This window comes from Rhinolophus sinicus, chromosome 2 (genome assembly GCF_057876585.1).
Source record: "Rhinolophus sinicus isolate RSI-liver-muscle chromosome 2, RSI-T2T, whole genome shotgun sequence".
Taxonomy (NCBI): domain Eukaryota; kingdom Metazoa; phylum Chordata; class Mammalia; order Chiroptera; family Rhinolophidae; genus Rhinolophus; species Rhinolophus sinicus.
In genome coordinates, this window is record NC_142502.1 from 101,983,844 (window position 1) to 102,004,561 (window position 20,718).

Below are 20,718 nucleotides of genomic sequence, written 5' to 3' on the forward strand. Positions count from 1 at the left end.
TTTTCTGGTAAGGCTGTGTCTCCATTGTTTCTTTGCCTTTTTGTTGTTGTCTATTATTTCTGTGTGGTGGTATTCTATGATGTTTCCCTCTTTCTTCTTTTATTACAGTATATATTTCAGTTCTGGAATTTTTTTGAGTGGTTACCCTTAAGTTTATGTAAAGGAAGTTTGATATTTAGAGTATTCCATTTCCTTCAGCACGCTTACTTTCTCTATTCCCGTATTCTGGTTCAGGCCTTTATTCTCCCCCCTTTTGAGTCTTGGTTGCCACAAATTGTCCCTGTTGATGGTGGTTGAATAGCCTCCTTTAGTATTTCTTGTAGTGCAGGTCATGTATTAGAAAATTTCCTCAGCTTCTGTATGTCTGGAAAGGTCTTTATTCCTCCTTCATATCTAAAGGATATCTTTGCTGGATATATTATTCTTGGCTCATGATTTCTCTCTTTCAATAGTTTGAATATTTCGTTCTACTCCCTCCTGGCTTGTAGAATTTCTGCTGAAAAATCTGATGATAATCTAATGGGCTTTCCTTTGTAAGTTACCGTCTTCTTTTCCCTGGCTTCCTTGAGGATTCTTTCTTTGTCGTTGATTTTAGACAGCTTCAATACAATGTGCCTTGGAGAAGGTCTGTTGGGATTGAGGTAACTAGGTGTTCTATTTGCTTCTTGGATTCGAGGGTCCAGTTCTGTCCACAAATTTGGGAAGTTCTCATCGACAATTTGTTTGAATATATTCTCTGTTCCCTTCTCTCTTTCTTCTCCTTCTGGTATGCCCATTATTCTTATATTGCTCTTTCTGATGGAGTCAGAAAGTTCTTGTAGAGTTGTTTCATTTCTTTTAAGTCTCAAGTCTCTTTCTTCTTCTATCTGAGTCATGTCCAGGTTTTTATCTTCGATGTCACTGATTCTTTCCTCCATCTGGTCAACTCTATTGCCTTAGCTGGTTATTTCATTCTTAATTTCTTCTATTGAATTCTTACTCTCTAGAAATTCTATTTGGTTCTTTTTTAAAATTTCAATCTCTTTCGTAAAATGCTCATGCTGTTCTTTGATTGTGTTTCTGAGTTCATTTAACTGCCTATCTGTGTTTTCTTGCATCTCGTTGAGTTTTTTCAGAACTGCAGTCTTGAATTCTCTGTCATTTAAGTCACATATTTCTATATCTTTAAGTGCCTTTTCTGGAGATTTTTCACTTTCTTTCTGAGCTATCATGTTGCCTTGGTTATTCATGGCGATTACTGGTTTACTATTTCTCTTCCTAGATATCTACAGGAGTGGCTTCTGCAACAGGTTGATAGGAAGAGGTCTTTCTTTTGTTTTCCAGTACTTGTTGGTAGAATGTTTTATTTTTTCTCCAACTGCAGCTTATTTTTCTTCTCCCACACAGTAGTGCTATGTTTTCTCTGCACTATTCCAGCTTCTCACACAATGGGGGGATTCCCTGGGAGATGGGCTTCTCCTTTGTTAATAGTTCATCTATGTCACAGGGCGCAGTGTCCATGTGGGTATGCAGAAAGCTTTTGATGTTGCAAAGCTCTTCCAGCTCCAGATTCAGAGCCCGAATGTTTCAGCAGTTCTGTTTACTCCTGCAGGGATCCGCCCAGATAGGTGGGGCCAGGGGCGGGGTGAGTTGTGAGAGGTGGCCCAGAGCAATGGCAGCGACCACCACCACAGCCCGTCCTGCTTCCACAGCTCCCTCCCCCTTGCCAGACTAGTTGGGCTGCGAATTTGTGTCTACGGTCCACAGTTCTCAGAACAGCAAATATTCTGTTCTTTGATCTGACACTGCTACTGTTCCTCTTCTAGTACCGGGCAGGTGGGGGCGGGGCGAGCTCTGGGAGAGTCGGGAGGGGGTGGCTATTCTCCGTGCCTAAGTCTCCATTCTCTGCTCGGCAGTGAGGGCTTAAACCACTGTTTTCAGCCTTCTTCCCTCAGTCTTTTCTCCGAGGTCTCTGCCATGAGCGTTGGGTTCAGCCGTGTTATATGCTGTCCCCTCAGCCCTGTGGGCCACAAGTGGAGCCCTTGCAGTCCGAGTTCTTCCCTCTCCCGCAGCTGCGGTAGTTCCGGGAAGCAGCGAGCTCGGAGCACTGAGCTAGGTCTGTGTCCTGCGCCCGCGCGGCTCCGTCTCCGCACTTCTCTCTTCCCTTCTCCCCCGCTTGTGCGATTCTCCCACCTGTAGGTGATTTCGGTAGTGGGCCTCTTTGTCTTGCCTGTCTGCTGTGCAGGGAGTCCTTTATGGAGTTTTTGTTCGATTCGTTGTAAATTCCAGGGGAGCTTTACAGAGGCTCACCTCACGCCGCCATTTTTTTAACCCACATATTCTTTCATACAGTGCTTAGAAAACTTACTCATAATAAGCAATCAGCAAATATTAGTTCTTATTGTGATGATGTAGGCAAGTCGGACCTTAGTGTTGATGGGCCTGGGACACATTTGCCCCAGCAGTAAGAAAAAGCAGCCGTCCTAACTTTCTGGATCATCATTCATACCTCCCCCCATCCCACAAAATGTTCTCTCACCACCTCTTGGCATCTGGGAACAGCTTCTCTTCCCAGAAGTACAAGCCCCCATTTAATCTATATTCTCTAAGCCCCATTCTTTCTCCTCTCCTCATGGACTCTCTTTTATCTCTGAGAGAAGCTGCAGAAGCCCAGCCAGGGTACGACCTTCCAAGGAGAGTAAACAGGCTTAGACTTATGCCTCGTGCCCTCTCGTGCTTCTACTACTTCTGATAACCTCACTCAATCAGCCTCAAGTCAAATTTTTTTCTCCATTTCCAAATAACTTGAGATACATGGGAAAGACTAAAGTAGGTGTGGGTAAGAAGAAGGGAGAAAGTTAAAGTTCAGTGGCTTGATATCCTTCTAACTGCCGCCTTTTTACTCAGTTTCACACATGGCCTCCCAAATGGGAGCAACACAACCACCCACCTCTAGAAGAAGTACTCCCAGTCATAGGTCATATGCTTTGTATGCAGTGTCTACCATTTTCTGGCCCATGGTCGGTCTTCTTATTCATGAATATTCAATTCTACCTGAGGGATGTAGTGGGGGTGGGTCAACATTTCTGTTCCTGTCCTATATTAGTTAGGCTAAGTCAGGCCAGGCTGCGGTAACAAACAACACGCAGTGCCTTAAGTAAGCAAAAGTTATCTCTCATTCATATAGCATCTGTTGTAGGTTTGAGTGATTTTCAGGGTGGCTGCCTTCCATGACGATTCAGCTAATTAGACTACTTTTATATTCTGATTCCACCATTTCAACACAAGGCTGTCTTGGTTGACTTGGTAGGGGAGGAGAAGAAGAATCATGCAATGATATAATAGTTAAATTTTTGATCGAGGACTTTTTGTTCACTAACCATGGGCTAGAACCAGTCACATAGTCCCAGCGACTAGGAGGTATCATTTTCCATATACCCAGGAAGTAGAGGAAACCTTGAACACTAGGGATGTCTTCCACACCACTCCATCTTTTTCTTTACCTATCATGAACTCCAAGAGAAGAAATTATTATTCTGAGTGGTCAGATTCCAGGGTAGGGCATGTTCACTAAGAGTGCATCAGAGTACATTAAAAGGTTACATAGTTGCATTTCTCTTCTCTTTTCTGAACCCTATTTCTGCTATCTTGAAGAGTCCCTTTGTGACCCAATCATCTTTCTTCTTCCCACAGTATTACTCATGTGCTTGGAAGTTCTTAATCCTTTAGGATTTACACTTGGCAAATGATACATGTAGGATTTAAGAGGGAACATGAGACCTTGCTTGGGGTCTTATGCTTCAGAGAAGCTTACCATAAAACTCTTTGGCATGTCAGGGATTTGACCAGCTAATAATAAACTTTTGATTTACAATTTGCTATTACTATTTATGGGTAGAGCTTTCCCAAGGGCATCCCAGCATATTTGGTAAGGCATAAATCAAGTATTTCTGGGTCGCCTGGTCAACTACCACCATAATCCCATCTTACATACCCATCAAAGCATGTGTTTCTTTAGGGAAGCGAAGAAGCAAGAAAAAAAATTCTATTGTATCTTCTCCCATTCAATAAAGTAGTGTGCATATACTTATTTATTGTGGATAATCAGTCATTTTAAATGGATTCCAGATAAACTTTTTTGTTTCACTGTTTATCTCCTCTCTATTGTCCTCATGTACTGGGTATTTTGAATTCCTAAATTTTCCGTTTGTCAGGCCAATTGCATCAAATACAACTTCATCACGAGCTCTTTCTAGGCAAAGTTGTTAGAGTTTAGTCTTTTTGTGTGCTCCAACATTACAAATTTATTCATTCTTCCTGACAGTATAGGGGATTGTTTCCCCGACACTCCACGTAGGTTATACATTTCTTGAGGACAAGGGACTTGTCTGTTCAATCACTGCACAGCCCATAACATTGAGCATGTATAGCTCTGTGCTAAATACATGATAATGCACTTATAATCCACTTTGGTGAAGAGGAGTCTTGCTCTCCTTTGTTATCAAGTATATTTTCTTGCAGTTCATTTTTAGCAGAAGATCTTATCTTATTCTAAATTGAATCCATTGAAAGTCATACAACTGGAATGTCCTCATTCCCATCTTTCTTACTCCAAATCTTTCATTCTTACTCCATTCTTGTATCTGAAGAAGTGTTCCTTTTTATTGCCAAGCCTGACAATCGTTCTTATTCTTGAATTCCAGTCAGCATTCTTTTTTCGGGGTTGATGGTGGTGGAATTTCTCCCTTTTTCTCCTTTTTATCTTTAATTTCTATTATCTACAGATGCCTTCCATTTGCCTCAGAAACTTGTGAAGGTCTTTCCTATCTTAAAAGCAATGTTTGTTTGGTGTTGCTTTTCTCTTAAGTGACAGTCTCATCTTTTTCCTTATTTTCACTTCCAAATTCTTGAGGGACTTTTACATTAGCTACTTTCGTTTTCTCATTCCCAATTTACTTTTTACTGTTTTGAAATATAGCTTTTACCTCTAACACTCCATGTCCCATTAAAGGTTATTGGTGACTCACTAATTATAAAATACAATAATGTTTTCTTATATTTTATCCTCATGAACATTTTTGCAGCATTTTATTCTCTTGAGAATCCTCAATTCATGGCTTTTTTTTTTTTTTTTTTTTGGCCCTGTTTTGGTTTATAGGAAATCATACTCTCTAGGTTATTCTCAATCTCTTCTATTTCTTCTCTGATAACTCCTCCACCACCTTCTCTGAAGTCCTGTGCTTCAGAATGCTGTCTACTTTCTTCTTAATTAACACACCTTGTGTTGGCAATGCAAACCACCCCATAAGAAGGGAGACATACTTGGTGAGGACAGGCCAGGGACACTGCAAAATGAGGATAGCAGGGTACAAAATAAACAATGTGCTCAGTTCTTCTAGGACCACCTACAGTGTAGAATATTTTTTTCTTTTTCTCATAGCCCATTTTCCACATACCTAAACTACTGTCAGGGATTCCACAGGTAAACAATTCTCGAGTAGTATAACACATTTATGAAAATATTCTACCCAGAACCTAATGATGCAAAACTTCTCTATCTTGATTGGTTGTCAGTGTGGGAAGTTTCCAATCCTGGGTAGGCCAGAAAGGTATACACTTAAAGAATATGTTTTGCCTGAGTTGTGTGGGGGCAAGCCCCATTCTGAAGAGGTTGATGATTTTCCTGTCTCATTTTTTTCCTTCCAGAATGGTTTCTGGGTGGGTTCCCTGGGTGGTGGTTCTGATAGTGAATCTGATCAGGCTGGATTTCTCTGTGACTCAAAGCAGAGACTCTCCAGGTAAGAACAGAGGGATTTGAGGAAGGCCGGAAAAATGGCGGTGTGAGGTGAGCATATGTAAAGCTCCCCTGGAATTTACAAAGAACCGAACAACAAAAACTCCACAAAGGACTCCCTGCACAGCAGACAGGCAAGACGAAGAGGCCCACTACTGACTGAAATCACCTACAGGTGGGAGATTCGCGCGAGTGGAGGGAGGAGGAAAGGGAGAAGTGCGCGGAGACGGAGCCGCGTGGGCGCAGGACGCAGACCTCGCTCAGTGCGCCGAGCTCGCTGCTTCCCGGAACCACCGCAGCTGCGGGAGAGGGAAGAACTCGAACTGCTAGGGCTCTGCTTAGGGCCCACAGGGCTGAGGGGGCAGCATATAACACGGCTGAACCCAACGCTCACGGCAGAGACCTCGGAGAAAAGACTGAGGGAAAAAGGCTGAAAACGGTGTTTAAGCCCGCACTTCCGAGCAGAGAACGGAGCCTTAGGCACTGAGACTAGCCGCCCCCTCCCTCCCCTCCCAGAGCTCGTCCCGCCCCCACCTGCCTGGTGCTAGAAGCAAAACAGTAGCAGTGTCAGATCAAAGCAACAGAAAATTTGCTATATTTGAGAACTGTGGCCCGCAAACACAAATTCACAGCCCAACTAGTTCCAGCAAAGGGGAGAGAGCTGTGGAAGCAGGACCAGCTGTGGTGGTGGTCGCCGCCATTGCTCTGGGCCACCTCTCACAACTCACCCTGCCCCTTGCCCCACCTGTCTGGGAGGATCCCTGCAGGAGTAAACAGAACTGCTGAAACATACGGGCTCTGAATCAGGAGCTGGAAGAGCTTTGGAACATCAAAAGCTCTCCGCATACCCACCGGGACACTGCGCCCTGTGACCTAGACGAACTATTAACAGAGGAGAAGCCCGTCTCCCAGGGAATCCCCCCATTGTGTGAGAAGTTGGGATAGTGCAGAGAAAACATAGCACTACCGTGTGGGAGAAGAAAAATAAGTTTCAGTTGGAGAAATAATAAAACATTCTACCAACAAGTACTGGCAAACAAAAGAAAGACTGCTTTCTATCAACCTATTGCAGAAGTCACTCCTGTAGATGTTTAGGAAGAGAAATAGTAAACCAGTAATCGCCATGAATAACCAAGGCAACAAGATAGCTCAGAAAGAAAGTGAAAAATCTCCAGAGAAGGCACTTAAAGATACAGAAATATGTGACTTAAATGACAGAGAATTCAAGATTGCAGTTCTGAAAAAACTCAACGAGATACAAGAAAACACAGATAGGCAGTTAAATGAACTCAGAAACTCAATCAAAGAACAGCATGAGCATTTTACGAAAGACATTGAAATCTTAAAAAAGAACCAAATAGAATTTCTGGAGATTAAGAACTCAATAGAAGAAATTAAGAATGAAATAACCAGCTTAGGTAGTAGAGTTGACCAGATGGAGCAAAGAATCAGTGACATCGAAGATAGAAACCTGGAAATGACACAAATAAAGAAGAAAGAGACTTGAGACTTAAAAGAAATGAAAGAACTCTACAAGAACTTTCTGACTCCATCAGAAAGAGCAATATAAGAATAATGGGCATACCAGAAGGAGAAGAAAGAGAGAAGGGAACAGAGAATATACTCAAACAAATTGTCGATGAGAACTTCACAAATTTGTGGACAGAACTGGACCCTCGAATCCAAGAAGCAAATAGAACACCTAGTTACCTCAATCCCAACAGATCTTCTCCAAGGCACATTGTATTGAAGCTGTCTAAAATCAACGACAAAGAAAGAATCCTCAAGGCAGCCAGGGAAAAGAAGACGGTAACTTACAAAGGAAAGCCCATTAGATTCTCATCAGATTTTTCAGCAGACACTCTACAAGCCAGGAGGGAGTGGAACCAAATATTCAAACTATTGATAGAGAGAAATCATGAGCCAAGAATAATATATCCAGCAAAGATATCCTTTAGATATGAAGGAGGAATAAAGACCTTTCCAGACATACAGAAGCTGAGGGAATTTTCTAATACACGACCTGCACTACAAGAAATACTAAAGGAGGCTATTCGACCACCATCAACAGGGACAATTTGTGGCAACCACAACTCAAAAAGGGGGAGAGTAAAGGCCTGAACCGGAATATGGGAATGGAGAAAGTAAGCGTGCTGAAGAAAATGGAATACTCTAAATATCAAACTTTCTTTTACATAAACTTAAGGGTAACCACTCAAAATAAATCCAGAATTGAAATATATACTGAAATAAAAGAAGAAACAGAGGGAAACATCATAGAATACCACCACACAGAAATAATAGACAACAACAGAAAGGCAAAGAAACAATGGAGACACAGCCTTACCAGAAAACTAAAGATAGAATGACAGGAAATCCTCACATATCAATAATCACCCTAAATGTAAATGGACTGAACTCACCAATAAAAAGGCACAGAGTAGCAGATTGGATCAAAAAACTAAACCCAACCATATGCTGTCTCCAAGAGACACATCTCAGCTACAAGGACAAGCATAGACTCAAAGTGAAAGGGTGGAAATTGACACTCCAAGCAAATGGTACCCAGAGAAAATCAGGTGTAGCCATAATGATATCAGATGAAACAGACTTCAAGGTGAAAAAGATAACAAGAGACAACGATGGACATTTCATAATGGTGAAGGGGACTATACAACAAGACATAACAGTCATCAATATTTATGCCCCCCAATCAGGGAGCACCGAAATACACCAAGCAACTACTAACTGAACTAAAGGGAGAAATTGACCAAAATACAATTATACGAGGGGACTTAAATACATCATTGACAGCTATGGATAGATCATCCAAACAGAAAATAAATAACGAAATAGTAGCCCTAAATGACACATTAGATGAAATGGACATAATTGACATTTATAGAACACTTCATCCTAAAACATCAGACTATACATTCTTTTCTAGTGTACATGGAACATTCTCAAGGATAGACCATATATTGGGACATAAAATCAGTCTCAGCAAATTTAAGAAGATTGAAATCATACCATGCATATTCTCTGATCACAAGGCTTTGAAATTGGATATCAACTGTAAAAAGAAAGCAGGAAAAAACACAAATACATGGAGATTAAATAACATACTTTTAAAGAAGGACTGGGTCAAAGAAGAAATTAGAGGAGAGATCAAAAGATACATAGAAACAAATGGCAATGATAATACATCCTACCAAAATTTTTGGGATGCAGCGAAAGCAGTTTTACGAGGGAAATTTATCTCATTACAGGCCTATCTCAAGAAACAAGAAAACTCCCAAATAAATAACCTCATGTTACACCTTAAAGAACTAGAAAAAGAAGAACAAGTAAAACCCAAGGTCAGCAGAAGAAAGGAAATAACAAAAATTAGAGCAGAACTAAATGAAATAGAGAACAAAAAGACAATAGAAAAAATTAATGTGACAAAGAGCTGGTTCTTTGAAAAGATTAACAAAATTGACAAACCCTTGGCTAGACTTACTAAGATAAAAAGAGAGAAGACACTGATTAACAAAATCAGAAACGTAAAAGGGGAAGTTATCACGGACACCACAGAAATACAAAGGATCATCCAAGAATACTATGAAGGACTATATGCCGCCAAATTCAATAACCTAGAAGAAATGGACAAGTTCTTAGAAACATATAGCCTTCCTAGGCTGAACCATGAAGAACTGGAAAATCTAAACAGACCGATCACCAGTAACGAAATTGAATCAGTCCTCAAAAACCTTCCCTAAAGCAAAAGTCCGGGACCAGATGGCTTCACTAGTGAATTCTACCAAACCTTCAAAGAGGATCTAATACCAATCCTGCTCAAACTCTTCCAAAAATTGAAGAAGAGACAGTACTCCCTAACTCATTTATGAGGCCAACATTACCCTGATACCAAAACCTGGCAAGGACAGCACAAAAAAAGAAAACTACAGACCAATATCTCTGATGAATACCGATGCAAAAATCCTAAATAAAATTCTAGCAAATCGAATACAACAATGCATTAAAAAGATTATTCATCACGACCAGGTGGGGTTCATCCCCGGGGCACAAGGATGATTCAACATCTGCAAATCCATCAACGTGATACATCACATAAACAAAATAAAGGACAAAAATCATATGATTATATCAATTGATGCAGAAAAAGCATTTGACAAGATACAACATCCATTTATGATTAAAACACTTAATAAAATAGGTATAGAAGGAAAATACCTTAACATAATAAAGGCCATATATGACAAGCCCTCTGCTAATCTCATAATTAAGGTGAAAAACTGAAGCCCTTTGCTCTACGTTCAGGAACACGACAGGGATGTCCCCTATCACCTCTGCTTTTCAACATAGTGTTGGAAGTCCTTGCCAGAGCAATCAGGCAAGACAAAGAAACAAAAGGCATCCAAATTGGGAATGAAGAAGTTAAATTATCACTCTTTGCAGATGACATGATGCTATATATAGAAAACCCTAAAGACTCCACCAAAAAGCTATTAGAAACAATCAACGAATACAGTAAAGTTGCCGGCTACAAAATCAACACACAAAAGTCCATTGCCTTCCTATATACTAACAATGAAATCTCAGAAAAAGAAATACAAAAAACAATCCCTTTTGCAATTGCAGCAAAAAGAATAAAATACCTAGGAATAAACTTAACCAAGGATGTGAAAGACCTATATGCTGAAAACTATAAGACATTTTTGAAAGAAATTGAAGAAGACACAAAGAAATGGAAAGACATTCCGTGCTCATGGATTGGAAGAATCAACATAGTTAAAATGGCCATATTACCCAAAGCAATATACAGATTCAATGCAATCCCCATCAAAATCCCAATGGCATATTTTAAAGAAATAGAACAAAAAATCATCAGATTTGTTTGGAACCACAAAAGACCCCGAATAGCCAAAGCAATCTTAAGAAAAAAGAACAATAATGGAGGTATCACACTTCCTGACTTTGGCTTGTGCTACATGGCTACAATAATCAAAACAGCATGGTATTGGCAGAAAAACAGACACATAGACCAATGGAATAGAATTGAGAACGCAGAAATAAAACCACATAAATAGGGACAGATAATTTTTGACAAAGAAACTAAAAACATACAATGGAGCAAAGACAGCCTCTTCAATAAATGGTGCTGGGAGAATTGGATAGCCATGTGCAAAAGAATGAAACTGGACTGCTATTTGTCACCATGTACCAAAGTTAATTCAAAATGGATCAAAGACTTAAGCATAAGACCTGACACAATAAACTGCATAGAAGAAAACATAGGTACTAAACTTATGGACCTTGGGTTCAAAGAGCATTTTACGAATTTGACTCCAAAGGCAATGGAAGTAAAAGCTAAAATAAACGAATGGGACTATATGAAACTTAAAAGCTTCTGCACAGCAAAAGAAACCATTGACAAAACAAAGAGGCCACCAACTGAATGGGAGAAGATTTTTGCAAACAGTGCCTCTGATAAGGGGCTGGTATCCAGAATATACAAGGAACTCATGCAACTCAACAACAAAAAAACAAACAACCCAATTGAAAAATGGGCAGAGGACTTGAAGAGACATTTCTCCAAAGAGGACATACAAATGTCAAATAGACATATGAAAAAATGCTCAACATCACTAATCATCAGAGAAATGCAAATCAAAACCACAATGAGATATCACCTCACCCCAGTCAGAATGGCTATCATCAACAAGACAAATAATAACAAATGTTGGAGAGGCTGTGGAGAAAAAGGAACCCTCATACACTGTTGGTGGGAATGCAGACTGGTGCAGCCGTTATGGAAGGCAGTGTGGAGGTTCCTCAAATAATTACGAATAGAATTGCCATATGACCCAGCAATCCCTCTCCTGGGTATCTACCCAAAAAATCTGAAAACATTTAGAGATAAAGACATGTGTGCTCCAATGTTCATTGCAGCTTTGTTTACGGTGGCCAAGACATGGAAACAACCAAAATGTCCTTCGATAGATGAATGGATAAAGAAGTTGTGGTATATATACACAATGGAATACTATTCGGCGGTAAGAAAAGATTGTATAGGAACATTTGTGACAACATGGATGGATCTTGAGAGAGTAATGCTGAGTGAAACAAGTCAGACAGAAAAAGCAGAGAACCATGTGATTTCACTGATATGTGGTATATAAACCAAAAACAACAAAAGAACAAGACAAACAAATCAGAAACAGAAACTCATAGACACAGACAATAATTTAGTGGTTTCCAGAGGGTAAGGGGGGCGTGGGGTGGGGGGTGGGAGATGAGGGTAAGGGGGATCGAATATATGGTGATGGAAGGAGAACTGACTCTGGGTGATGAAAACACAATGGGATTTATAGATGATGTAATACAGAATTGTACACCTGAAATCTATGTAATTTTACTAACAATTGTCACCCCAATAAATTTAATAAAAAAAAAAAAAAAGGAACAGAGGGATTTTTTTTCAGGTGTGTATGCAAGAATTGGCATGGGGGGGGGGGTGCCTTTCCATATAGGTCCAGGGTATAGACCAGACTGGACATGGCTTCTGGCTTCAAAGACAGTGTTCTCCCTTTGATGAGAAGTATTTCTTTACTCTTTACCACATGTAATGGACTGCAGAGAAAGGGACTTCCTATACCAGAGCCACAGATTCAAGGTGTCGGGAAGCAGGAAGAAGGGAAACATTTTGTCTTGTTTAGGGTCCTTTTTGGATCAATGCCAGTTAGGAGAACTGCAAAAATGGAGGCAGTCTGAGACTAACTGCCATTCTTCAGCCCCCAGTTTGCTCTGATGATTGTGACTGTTTCTGTATTTATCCAATTGGACTATACATGAACAAAAGAAATTGGAAACAAAGATTGCTTCTTTTGGCATCTGTTAAGCCCCTATTATATGGTCAGAATTGTACCAAGCAATTTTGAGAAATAAGAGTTGAATACGTTATTCTTGTCCTCAGGTTACTGGGTACATGTATTTATTGCTGTTATTCTTCTAGCTGACGAGATAGGCTATGCAAACATGAAGCAATATTGCACTATGAAACGTATTTATCAGCAGAAAACAGGATCTAATGAACTAAAAACAAAACCTCTTTGAATGTCAAAGTCTCATTAAATACAAAAGAGGAACAAACCTGGGGAGGGTGCGTGGGAGAAGATCGTTATTCTTAGAGAAAAGAAAACTTTCTGAGCATATAATGTCCATTAAACAACACAAATGGAAAAAAAAAATAGCCCAGATCTTAAATCTGAACCAGATCTAAATTAAAAAAAAAAAAAAATTCCCCCTGATTTTGGCTGTAAGAGGGAACAGAGACTAAGAGGTGAGAGCATCACACGAAATCAGCTATTGAGTGAGAGATGAGTATGGCTGACCCAGGAAGGACGCTGCCGTCCTGGCAGCTCAGCTTAGCCATTCCTGAAGGAGCCTGCTGAACTTAGAAAGGAAAGTAAATTTACAACTCAAGACCAGTAACAATGATCTTTCAAGTCTCAACTTAGACACCATTTCTTCAGGGAGATCTTTCCTGCCAACATGCGTTATTAACCCGTTTGAATTTCCTTTTATCATTGTTCTCAAGTGCATAGAATCGATCTACTCTTACCCAGTGAGTTCACAGCACATCGTAATCATTGGTCAGTAGACTCTCTCCCCTTTTCCCTTGTCTCCATTCTCATTCCTTCTCTTCCATAAATATCCATGTGTCTGGTGTGTCTTTAAATATGAGGGTGGCCTTTGAAAACATGTAGCATTGTTTTTTCTGTGTGTGTTTTAATAAATGTCATTGTGTATTAAACACATCCTGTTTTCTTTTCTCAGTACTATGCTTTTGAGCTCTATCTCAGTGTTGTTGGGTGTGAACCCAAACACACTTTTATCAATGGGGAAGCAGGTCAGGGAGGGTAAGTGTCTGTTTCTATGTAAAACTACTGGATTTAGAACTAGAGCTCATATCAACTGAGACATATCCCAGATCTATTTACCAGTGTGTCTCTTAAACTTTTCCAGATCTTCAAATCTAAGACAAATATCATGGTCTTAGTCTGTTTGAGCTGCTACAACAAAATGCCACACACGGTGTGACTGATAAACAATAGAAATTTATTTCTCCCAGTTCTGGGGTTGGGGAGTCTAAGATCAAGACTCCAGCATGGTCATGTTCTGGTGGGGGCTCCCTTCCTGGTTCATAGCTGGCCCCTTCCTGGTTCATAGCTGGCCCCCTCCTGGTTCATAGCTGGCCCCTTCTTGCGAGGTCCTCGCATGGTTGAAAGGGTGAGGGATTTCTCTGGAGCACTAATCCTGTTCATCAGGGCTCCACCCTCATGGCACCTCCCAAAGGCAGCAACTAATGATGCCATCCTCTTAGGGAGTTAGGATTTCAACATATGAACTTTGGAGGGACATAACGTTCAGCCGTAGCACACTATGCTCTACCAGTAAGAGGCATACTTTTTCTTTCCTTTGAGGACTGATTGAATAGCTTTGGACAATTAAATTACTTTGGAGAACATGAGAAGATTAGAAATGAGGTACAATGTGTGAAAGTTAATATATGGCTCAACTTAATCATTCTCAATATTAATAAAGTACTTTGAAAGTAGAAAATCATAATAGAGAATGGAATTGGATTTTTTTATTCCATCTTAGGTGGCAGTGTTTAATTTAGAAGTTCCCAAAGAAGGGAACCTTATAAGCAAACCTTACATTCCCTATCACCGTGTTGTTGCAACTACTAGATTGTAGGTATAACGTGTCAGTGATGATGGTGATGATGGTGATGATGAAAGGCAACTTGAATTCATGGGTTAACATTATTTCACCAACATCAACAGGGGTCATGAGGTCATTACCTCATTAGAGCCAACAGCAGGGACGAGGTCTCTGAACAAGAGTACAAAGGAAAAGGTCCAGACAAAATTCTTGGAGAAAACCCGTGGTGAGTTGAAGGCAGAAGGGGAGCTGATTTCACACCTACCACGTACCTACTCTGCATTTCTTTGCCCCACATTCATTATTCTTTCACTTTCTCCAGAAAGAATGTATGGAATGAACCAGCTAAGGTCAAGAATACTAATGAATTATTCCTCATGGGATATAAGTCTTTTGACTTGATAATAAAGAGAGTTCAAACCTTGGGCTTCTGAAAACCTTGTTGGAAAAACTTAGCACAGTGTCTGGCAAAACATAGTCAATAAATATTTGTTGAATGAATGAATGAATGAATGAATGAATGAATGAATGAATGAATGAATATTTGTTGAATGAATGTTTAAGTCTCTTGGGAATCTCTTTGGTTTGCTTCTTTCGGTTACATGTCTCCTGTTTGGCTGGTCTGCAGGCTGGGCCACAGGCTTCATCCCACTAGATATCTTTGCTAAAAGGAACGAGGGTGGGGTCCAGGGATAAAAAAGGTTATTTTGGCCTATTTACTGAGGTCAAAGGCCACTTCTCAAATCCATGCAGCCTGGCATAATTTACCAGGTAGGGTTTCCTAAAGGTGGGGGCTGGTTTACAGTCTTTTTTTTTTTTTTTTTTTTTTTTGGTTTTTCAGAAGATTTTGTGACTCAGGCCAAAGCTGACTGCTACTTCGCCAACAGGACAGAAAGGGTGCAGCTTGTGGTCAGGTTCATCTATAACTTGGAGGAGTACACACGTTTCGACAATGAGGTGGGGAAGTTTGTGGCCTTGACGGAGCTGGGGCGGCCTGACGCTGAGCTGTGGAACCGTTGGCCAGACATACTGGAGAGAAGTAGAGCCGCTGTGGATGTGCTCTGCAGACATAACTATGAGTTGGGTGCGCCCTTCACTGTGGGGAGAAAAGGTGAGGGGGAGGGCAGGTCTGGTGGGTTCAGGGAGCTCCCTCGTGTGAACCTGGCCATCACTCTTCCTCCTCATGAGAAGCAACTTCCTGCTTCGGGACAAATGGATTAGGAGCAGGGGAGTCTGTATATAGGCTCTGTCCCCAGCTGTGACTCACTCATTATCCTCACAGGTCAGGTCACTGTGACCTTGGTCCTAGGCCCCCCAGGTTCTCAGGGACTTTCAGAGCTAGTGTATCTCAACTACAAGGGGTAATGGATAAGGGGGGACTGTCTGATAAGGCCTAAATCCTCCCCGGGGGCACTGCCGCATCCAGTTTCTGAGATTTCCTCACATTTCCAGTTTCCTCTTGGATGGTCTGGGAAAGAGCCTCTAAGGGGCAGAGATAGTCTTTTGTGGTTTTCCTTCACAGGGTCATTTTTCTCTCCCTTTCTAGTGCAACCGGAGGTGACAGTGTATCCGGAGAGGCCCCCAAGCCTGCAGCACCACAACGTGCTGCTTTGCTCTGTGACGGGGTTCTATCCAGGGGACATCACGATCAGATGGTTCCGGAATGGGCAGGAGGAGAGAATGGAGGCCGTGTCCACTAGCCTTATTGGGAATGGAGACTGGACCTTTCAGAAAATGGTGATGCTGGAAACGACTCCTGAACTCGGAGATGTCTACACCTGCCTTGTTGAGCATGCCAGCCTGCCAAGCCCTGTGTCTGTGGAGTGGAGTGAGAACCAGTTTCTTGTACCTTCTGGCCCGACTCGGGGTCCTGCTGACTCAGTACAGGGCCTGTTACCTCCACATTCATCTTGGGCACAACACTAATACTTCTTTGCCCTGATCTGAGGGACTCAGGGCATCACTGGCGTCCTTGAGTTAGGGGGGGGAGAAACCATGGCAGATACCTGTCCTTATATCTTCCAAGAAATAAGGAGGTCTAATCACCTTGTCACTTACTTCCAACGTGGGGAGCTAGTATCTTCTAATACTTTGGTCTTGGTATTAGGGGGCATTCGTATGGGCTACAAGATTCTGTAACAGAAACTTAATGGGTGAAAACCTGGGCTTCAAGGAACCATTTCTAAATTTATGTTCTCCGGATGGCATTGAATTGCTACCCAGCACAGGCTCTGGGACTTCAGGACGGTGCGCCCAATATCGGCAGCTTTTTACTAACGTGGAGCCCCGTTTCCCGTAGGAGCCCAGTGTGAGCACCCTGGGAGAAAGGTGCTAAGTGCAGCGGTAGCCTTCCTGTTTGGGCCCATCTTCCTTCTGGTGGGGATCGCCATTCATCTCAGGGCTCGGAAAGGTAACGGGCCTCTGGGAGCACCTGCCACCGGCCCTGGGGTTTCCCCACTTCCCACTTTCCTAATGTCAAAGATGTGAGGCGGGGAGGCTGGCTGTACTTCTCAGGATCGCTGGGATAGTCTTTTCTGAAGCAGAAACATCCGGGGTCAGCGGTGATGGAGCTCTGATAAGGCAGGTCACCCCCTACTCCTCAGATAATGACAACATTCAGTCCTAACTGGAATGTTGTGTTTCTTCCCTCTCTTTCACTCCAGGATGCGTGGAGACTCAGTTGTCTGGTGATGAGGTAATGTCTTCCTCCCTGTCTTTGGGTGCCAGATCATTTTCTCAATCCCTCGGCCACAGGGAGACGTCATGGGGGTAAGATGGAAGGGTGGCTCTGTCTGCTGAAGCCCTCGAATGGGAGGGTGGGGGTCTCTCATGAGACTTTTATCACTGTCCCTGCAGGTCTCAAGAGCTGTTTCCCCACCACCACCATACTGAGGTCCTGACTGAAGCTTCTTGCCTGGAGCAGTACTGCGTGGTGTGGGCCCTACACTAAGTAACGGACACTCGTGAGGTCACTGCTCCGGAGTGGCCCTTTTCTGTGAGGCCTTGGAGGAGTTCTGTGTTCCGAGATCATGCATCTCTCACGTTTCCGCCCTTCTTCCTCCTGCTTGTATATGCCATGAGTCCCCATTTCCAAGGACAGTGTCCAGAAATTCCCCTAAGACCTAACTCCTTCCAGTCCCAAACTGTTCACTTTCTGTGGTCCAGCACTCAGCCTGTGAGTTGATACCCCCAAGTCCTTCTCTCCTCCAACTTCCATCCCCGTTGTCTTCAGAAGACAGATGCTCAGCTCATCACTGTTTCCTTTTCACTATTTAAAAAAATATTTTTATTATAAAATGAAACAGATACAGACAACTACACAAAATGTATAATTTAATGGATTATTTAAGGCAAATCCACTGTAATCACCACTCAGTTAAAGAAATAGAACTTTGCCGGCCACTGCGGTCTCCATGTGCCTCAGGCCGGTCAACCCCCTCCGTCCTCTCAGAGGTGATCATATCCTGACTGCTATGGTAACCCTTTCTTGGTATTTCTGTACAGTCTATTCACTCAATTATGAGTTCCTGGACAATATAGCTCAGTTGTCTTTTATGTCTCTTATACTTGACAGGTTTCTCCTCCATCCCTTTCTTTTCCTTAGCTGAACTTTTGACCTGCAGAGTTTTCCGTAGTCTGGATTTTGCTGACTGCACACACTTGATGCAGTTTAACATATCCTGCCGTCCTCTGCATTTCCTGCAAACAGGCATCTGGATACCGCGGGTGGATCAGATTTAGCTTTGGTTCCTTTGGAAAGTCTGTGGTGGGAGAGGGGTGCGGTTTTTCACCAGGAGGCACACAACGTCTGGTTGTCTCTCTTTTTGTTATGTCAGGAACCATTGATGCTCATTGCCTCGGTCCTTTAATTCACTGGGGATTGCAGAACAGAGATATTCTATACGTCATTTCTATGCTTCATTCCTTCATTTCTATGCTTTATTGCAGTATCTTAATATAATGTTACTACATTTTAATGTAACATCGCTCTCAAAAAATGTGATGATAATCTAAGTCACTATTTTTGCTGGGATGCCCAGGTGGTACTTTCTTTAATGTCATTTAAGTTGTGTTTCTCAACCACATTCTTTCAATATGTGGCTCAAATATTTTCTAATTTTAAGAATGTTATATTGAGTTCTACTTTTTAGTTGAACTCCAGGCCCGCCCGGTGGCTCAGGTGGTTTGAGTGCTGTGCTCCTAATCCGAGGTCACAGGTTTTATTCCCACGTAGGCCAGTGAGCTGCGCCCTCTGCAGCTAAGATTGTGAACAACAGCTCTTCCTGGAGCTGGGCTGCCGTGAGCAGTTGGACTAGGGTGATGGGGGAGGCAGAGGAAAGGGGGGAAAAAAGAAACTCCTTTTCACCTTCTATTGAGGCCTTCTGAATCGTGTTTATTTATTCTTCTGTTCCTTCTTGTTCAGTCTTCATTACTGAAATGGATTTTTTTAAATTTTCTAATTATTTCCTGAGTACTATCACATTTCTGAAACTTTCTGATTCTTCTTAAAAATCATAAATTTTTAATAAGTTTATTGGGGTGACAATTGTTAGTAAAGTTACATAGATTTCAGGTATACAATTCTGTAATACATTATCTATATCTCACACTGTGTGTTCACCACCCAGAGTCAGTTCTCTTTCCATCACCATATATTTGACCCCATTTAACATCTTCTACAGCCCCGCGCCCCCTTATCCCCTTACCCTCTGGTAACCCCTAAACTATTGTCTATGTCTATGAGTTTTTGTTCTTTTTGTTGTTTGTCTTGTTCTTTTGTTGTATTCAGTTTTATATACCACGTATCAGTGAAATCATATGGTTCTCTACTTTTTCTGTCTGACTTATTTTACTTAACATTATAACCTCAAGATCCATCCATGTTGTCACAAATGGTCCTATTTCATCTTTTCTTACCGCCGAATAGTATACCAAAAATTATAATTTTTTATTTGACATGTTGCATTTTGTAAATTTAAGGTTAATATAGTATGATTGCATTGAAGAAATATTTATATGTTATATTATTATAGTACAATAATATTGTCCATTTTGAGATTTTCCCATTGTGATTTATATTGTTATTTCATATCTTCTAACACTTCCTTAATGACTTTTAGCTTGTTTTGAAAGAGGTTACAATTTCATCTTTTTGGTAACATGATTTTTCTGATGTGCTTTCTTGTCTGTAAGGGTTTTATTCTGCTCCATATTTTCTTCTTACTCACTCTAACTCTATATAAGATATAGCTTTAGTCCTTATCTGTTTCTTTTTTTTTCAATCTGTTGCTCTTTTTACATGAAATTAATTTTCTTGAATTTTAGAAGGCGGCAACTTCAGGACACTTTCCTTCCCTTCACAGAGCTCCCTCTTTTGTTGTTTTTGCATTGTGCTCAAAAATAGGGCAGCTTGCTTTTGGGAGTTCCCGACTCGATTTCCATCCCTTGCTTTGCACTTCTTTTCCTTCATCTCCTTGTCCCTGCCTGGCTCAATTTTTTTACTTTTTTTAATTTTTATTTTTTTTATTGGGGAAGGGGAACAAGACTTTATTGGGGAACAGTGTGTACTTCCAGGACATTTTTTCCAAGTCAAGTTGTTGTCCTTTCAGTCTTAGTTGTGGAGGGCGCAGCTCAGTACCCGGTCCAGTTGCCATTGCTAGTTGCAGGGGGCACAGCCCACTATCCCTTGCAGGAGTCGAGGAATCGAACTGGCAACCTTGTGGTTGAGAGCCCACGCTCCAACCAACTGAGCTATCGGGAGGCAGCTCAGCTCAAGGTGCCGTGTTCAATCTTAGTTGCAGGGGGCGGAGCCCACCATCCATTGAGGGACTCAAAGATTTGAACCGGCAACCTTGTTGTTGAGAGCCCACTGGCCCATGTGGGAATCAAACTGGCAGCCTTTGGAGTTAGGAGCATGGAGCTCCAACCTCCTGAGCCACCGGGCCGGCATTACATTTTAATTAAGCAGGTTACCGTTTTTAATACCACCTATGTATTTTGACCCAATATAGAAAGTTGGATCCGTGTTAGACATGAAGGTTCACAGTTTATCTTCCCGGACTTTTCATTAGCATTTCACACGCCTTTGGCTTTGTCTATATGCCTCCCAGATGAATTCAAATTTAAGCATAATTTCCACTACAGTATGATGTTAATTAGGAAGTTTCCCCAAATCTGGCAACAACGCTGTCTCGTTGTGACATTTCTGAGGC

At 41.6% G+C, this 20,718-nt stretch overlaps 2 protein-coding genes across 6 annotated transcripts in view; one reads left to right on the plus strand and one right to left on the minus strand.

Annotated features, from left to right (window-relative positions):
* Nucleotides 1-20,718, minus strand: part of LOC109439660 (patr class I histocompatibility antigen, A-126 alpha chain-like) — a 478,827-nt gene that overhangs the window by 287,222 nt on the left and 170,887 nt on the right. The window lies entirely within an intron of this gene.
* On the plus strand, nt 1,388-20,667 carry LOC141571647 (patr class II histocompatibility antigen, DO beta chain-like). Of its 3 annotated transcripts, XM_074332887.2 has the most exons (6): nt 1,388-5,777; nt 15,348-15,617; nt 16,053-16,334; nt 16,806-16,916; nt 17,170-17,201; nt 17,363-20,667. In XM_074332887.2, the coding sequence occupies exons 1-6, from the start codon at nt 5,606-5,608 to the stop codon at nt 17,396-17,398; spliced, it is 903 nt and encodes a 300-aa protein (XP_074188988.2). In that variant the 5' UTR covers nt 1,388-5,605; the 3' UTR covers nt 17,399-20,667. The 3 variants fall into 3 exon arrangements, 1 of the variants encoding a protein (XP_074188988.2); XR_016020332.1 differs by having other exon boundaries at nt 1,450-5,777; nt 16,806-17,275; XR_016020331.1 differs by having other exon boundaries at nt 1,450-5,777; nt 16,806-17,201.

Excerpts from the sequence above, each read along its gene's own strand:
- LOC141571647 (XM_074332887.2), top strand. The coding sequence starts at position 5,606 with ATGTTTTGCCTGAGTTGTGTGGGGGCAAGCCCCATTCTGAAGAGGTTG. Across the intron at positions 16,335-16,805 it reads CCCTGTGTCTGTGGAGTGGA|GAGCCCAGTGTGAGCACCCT; the intron begins GTGAGAACCAGT and ends CGTTTCCCGTAG. Across the intron at positions 16,917-17,169 it reads TCATCTCAGGGCTCGGAAAG|GATGCGTGGAGACTCAGTTG; the intron begins GTAACGGGCCTC and ends CTTTCACTCCAG.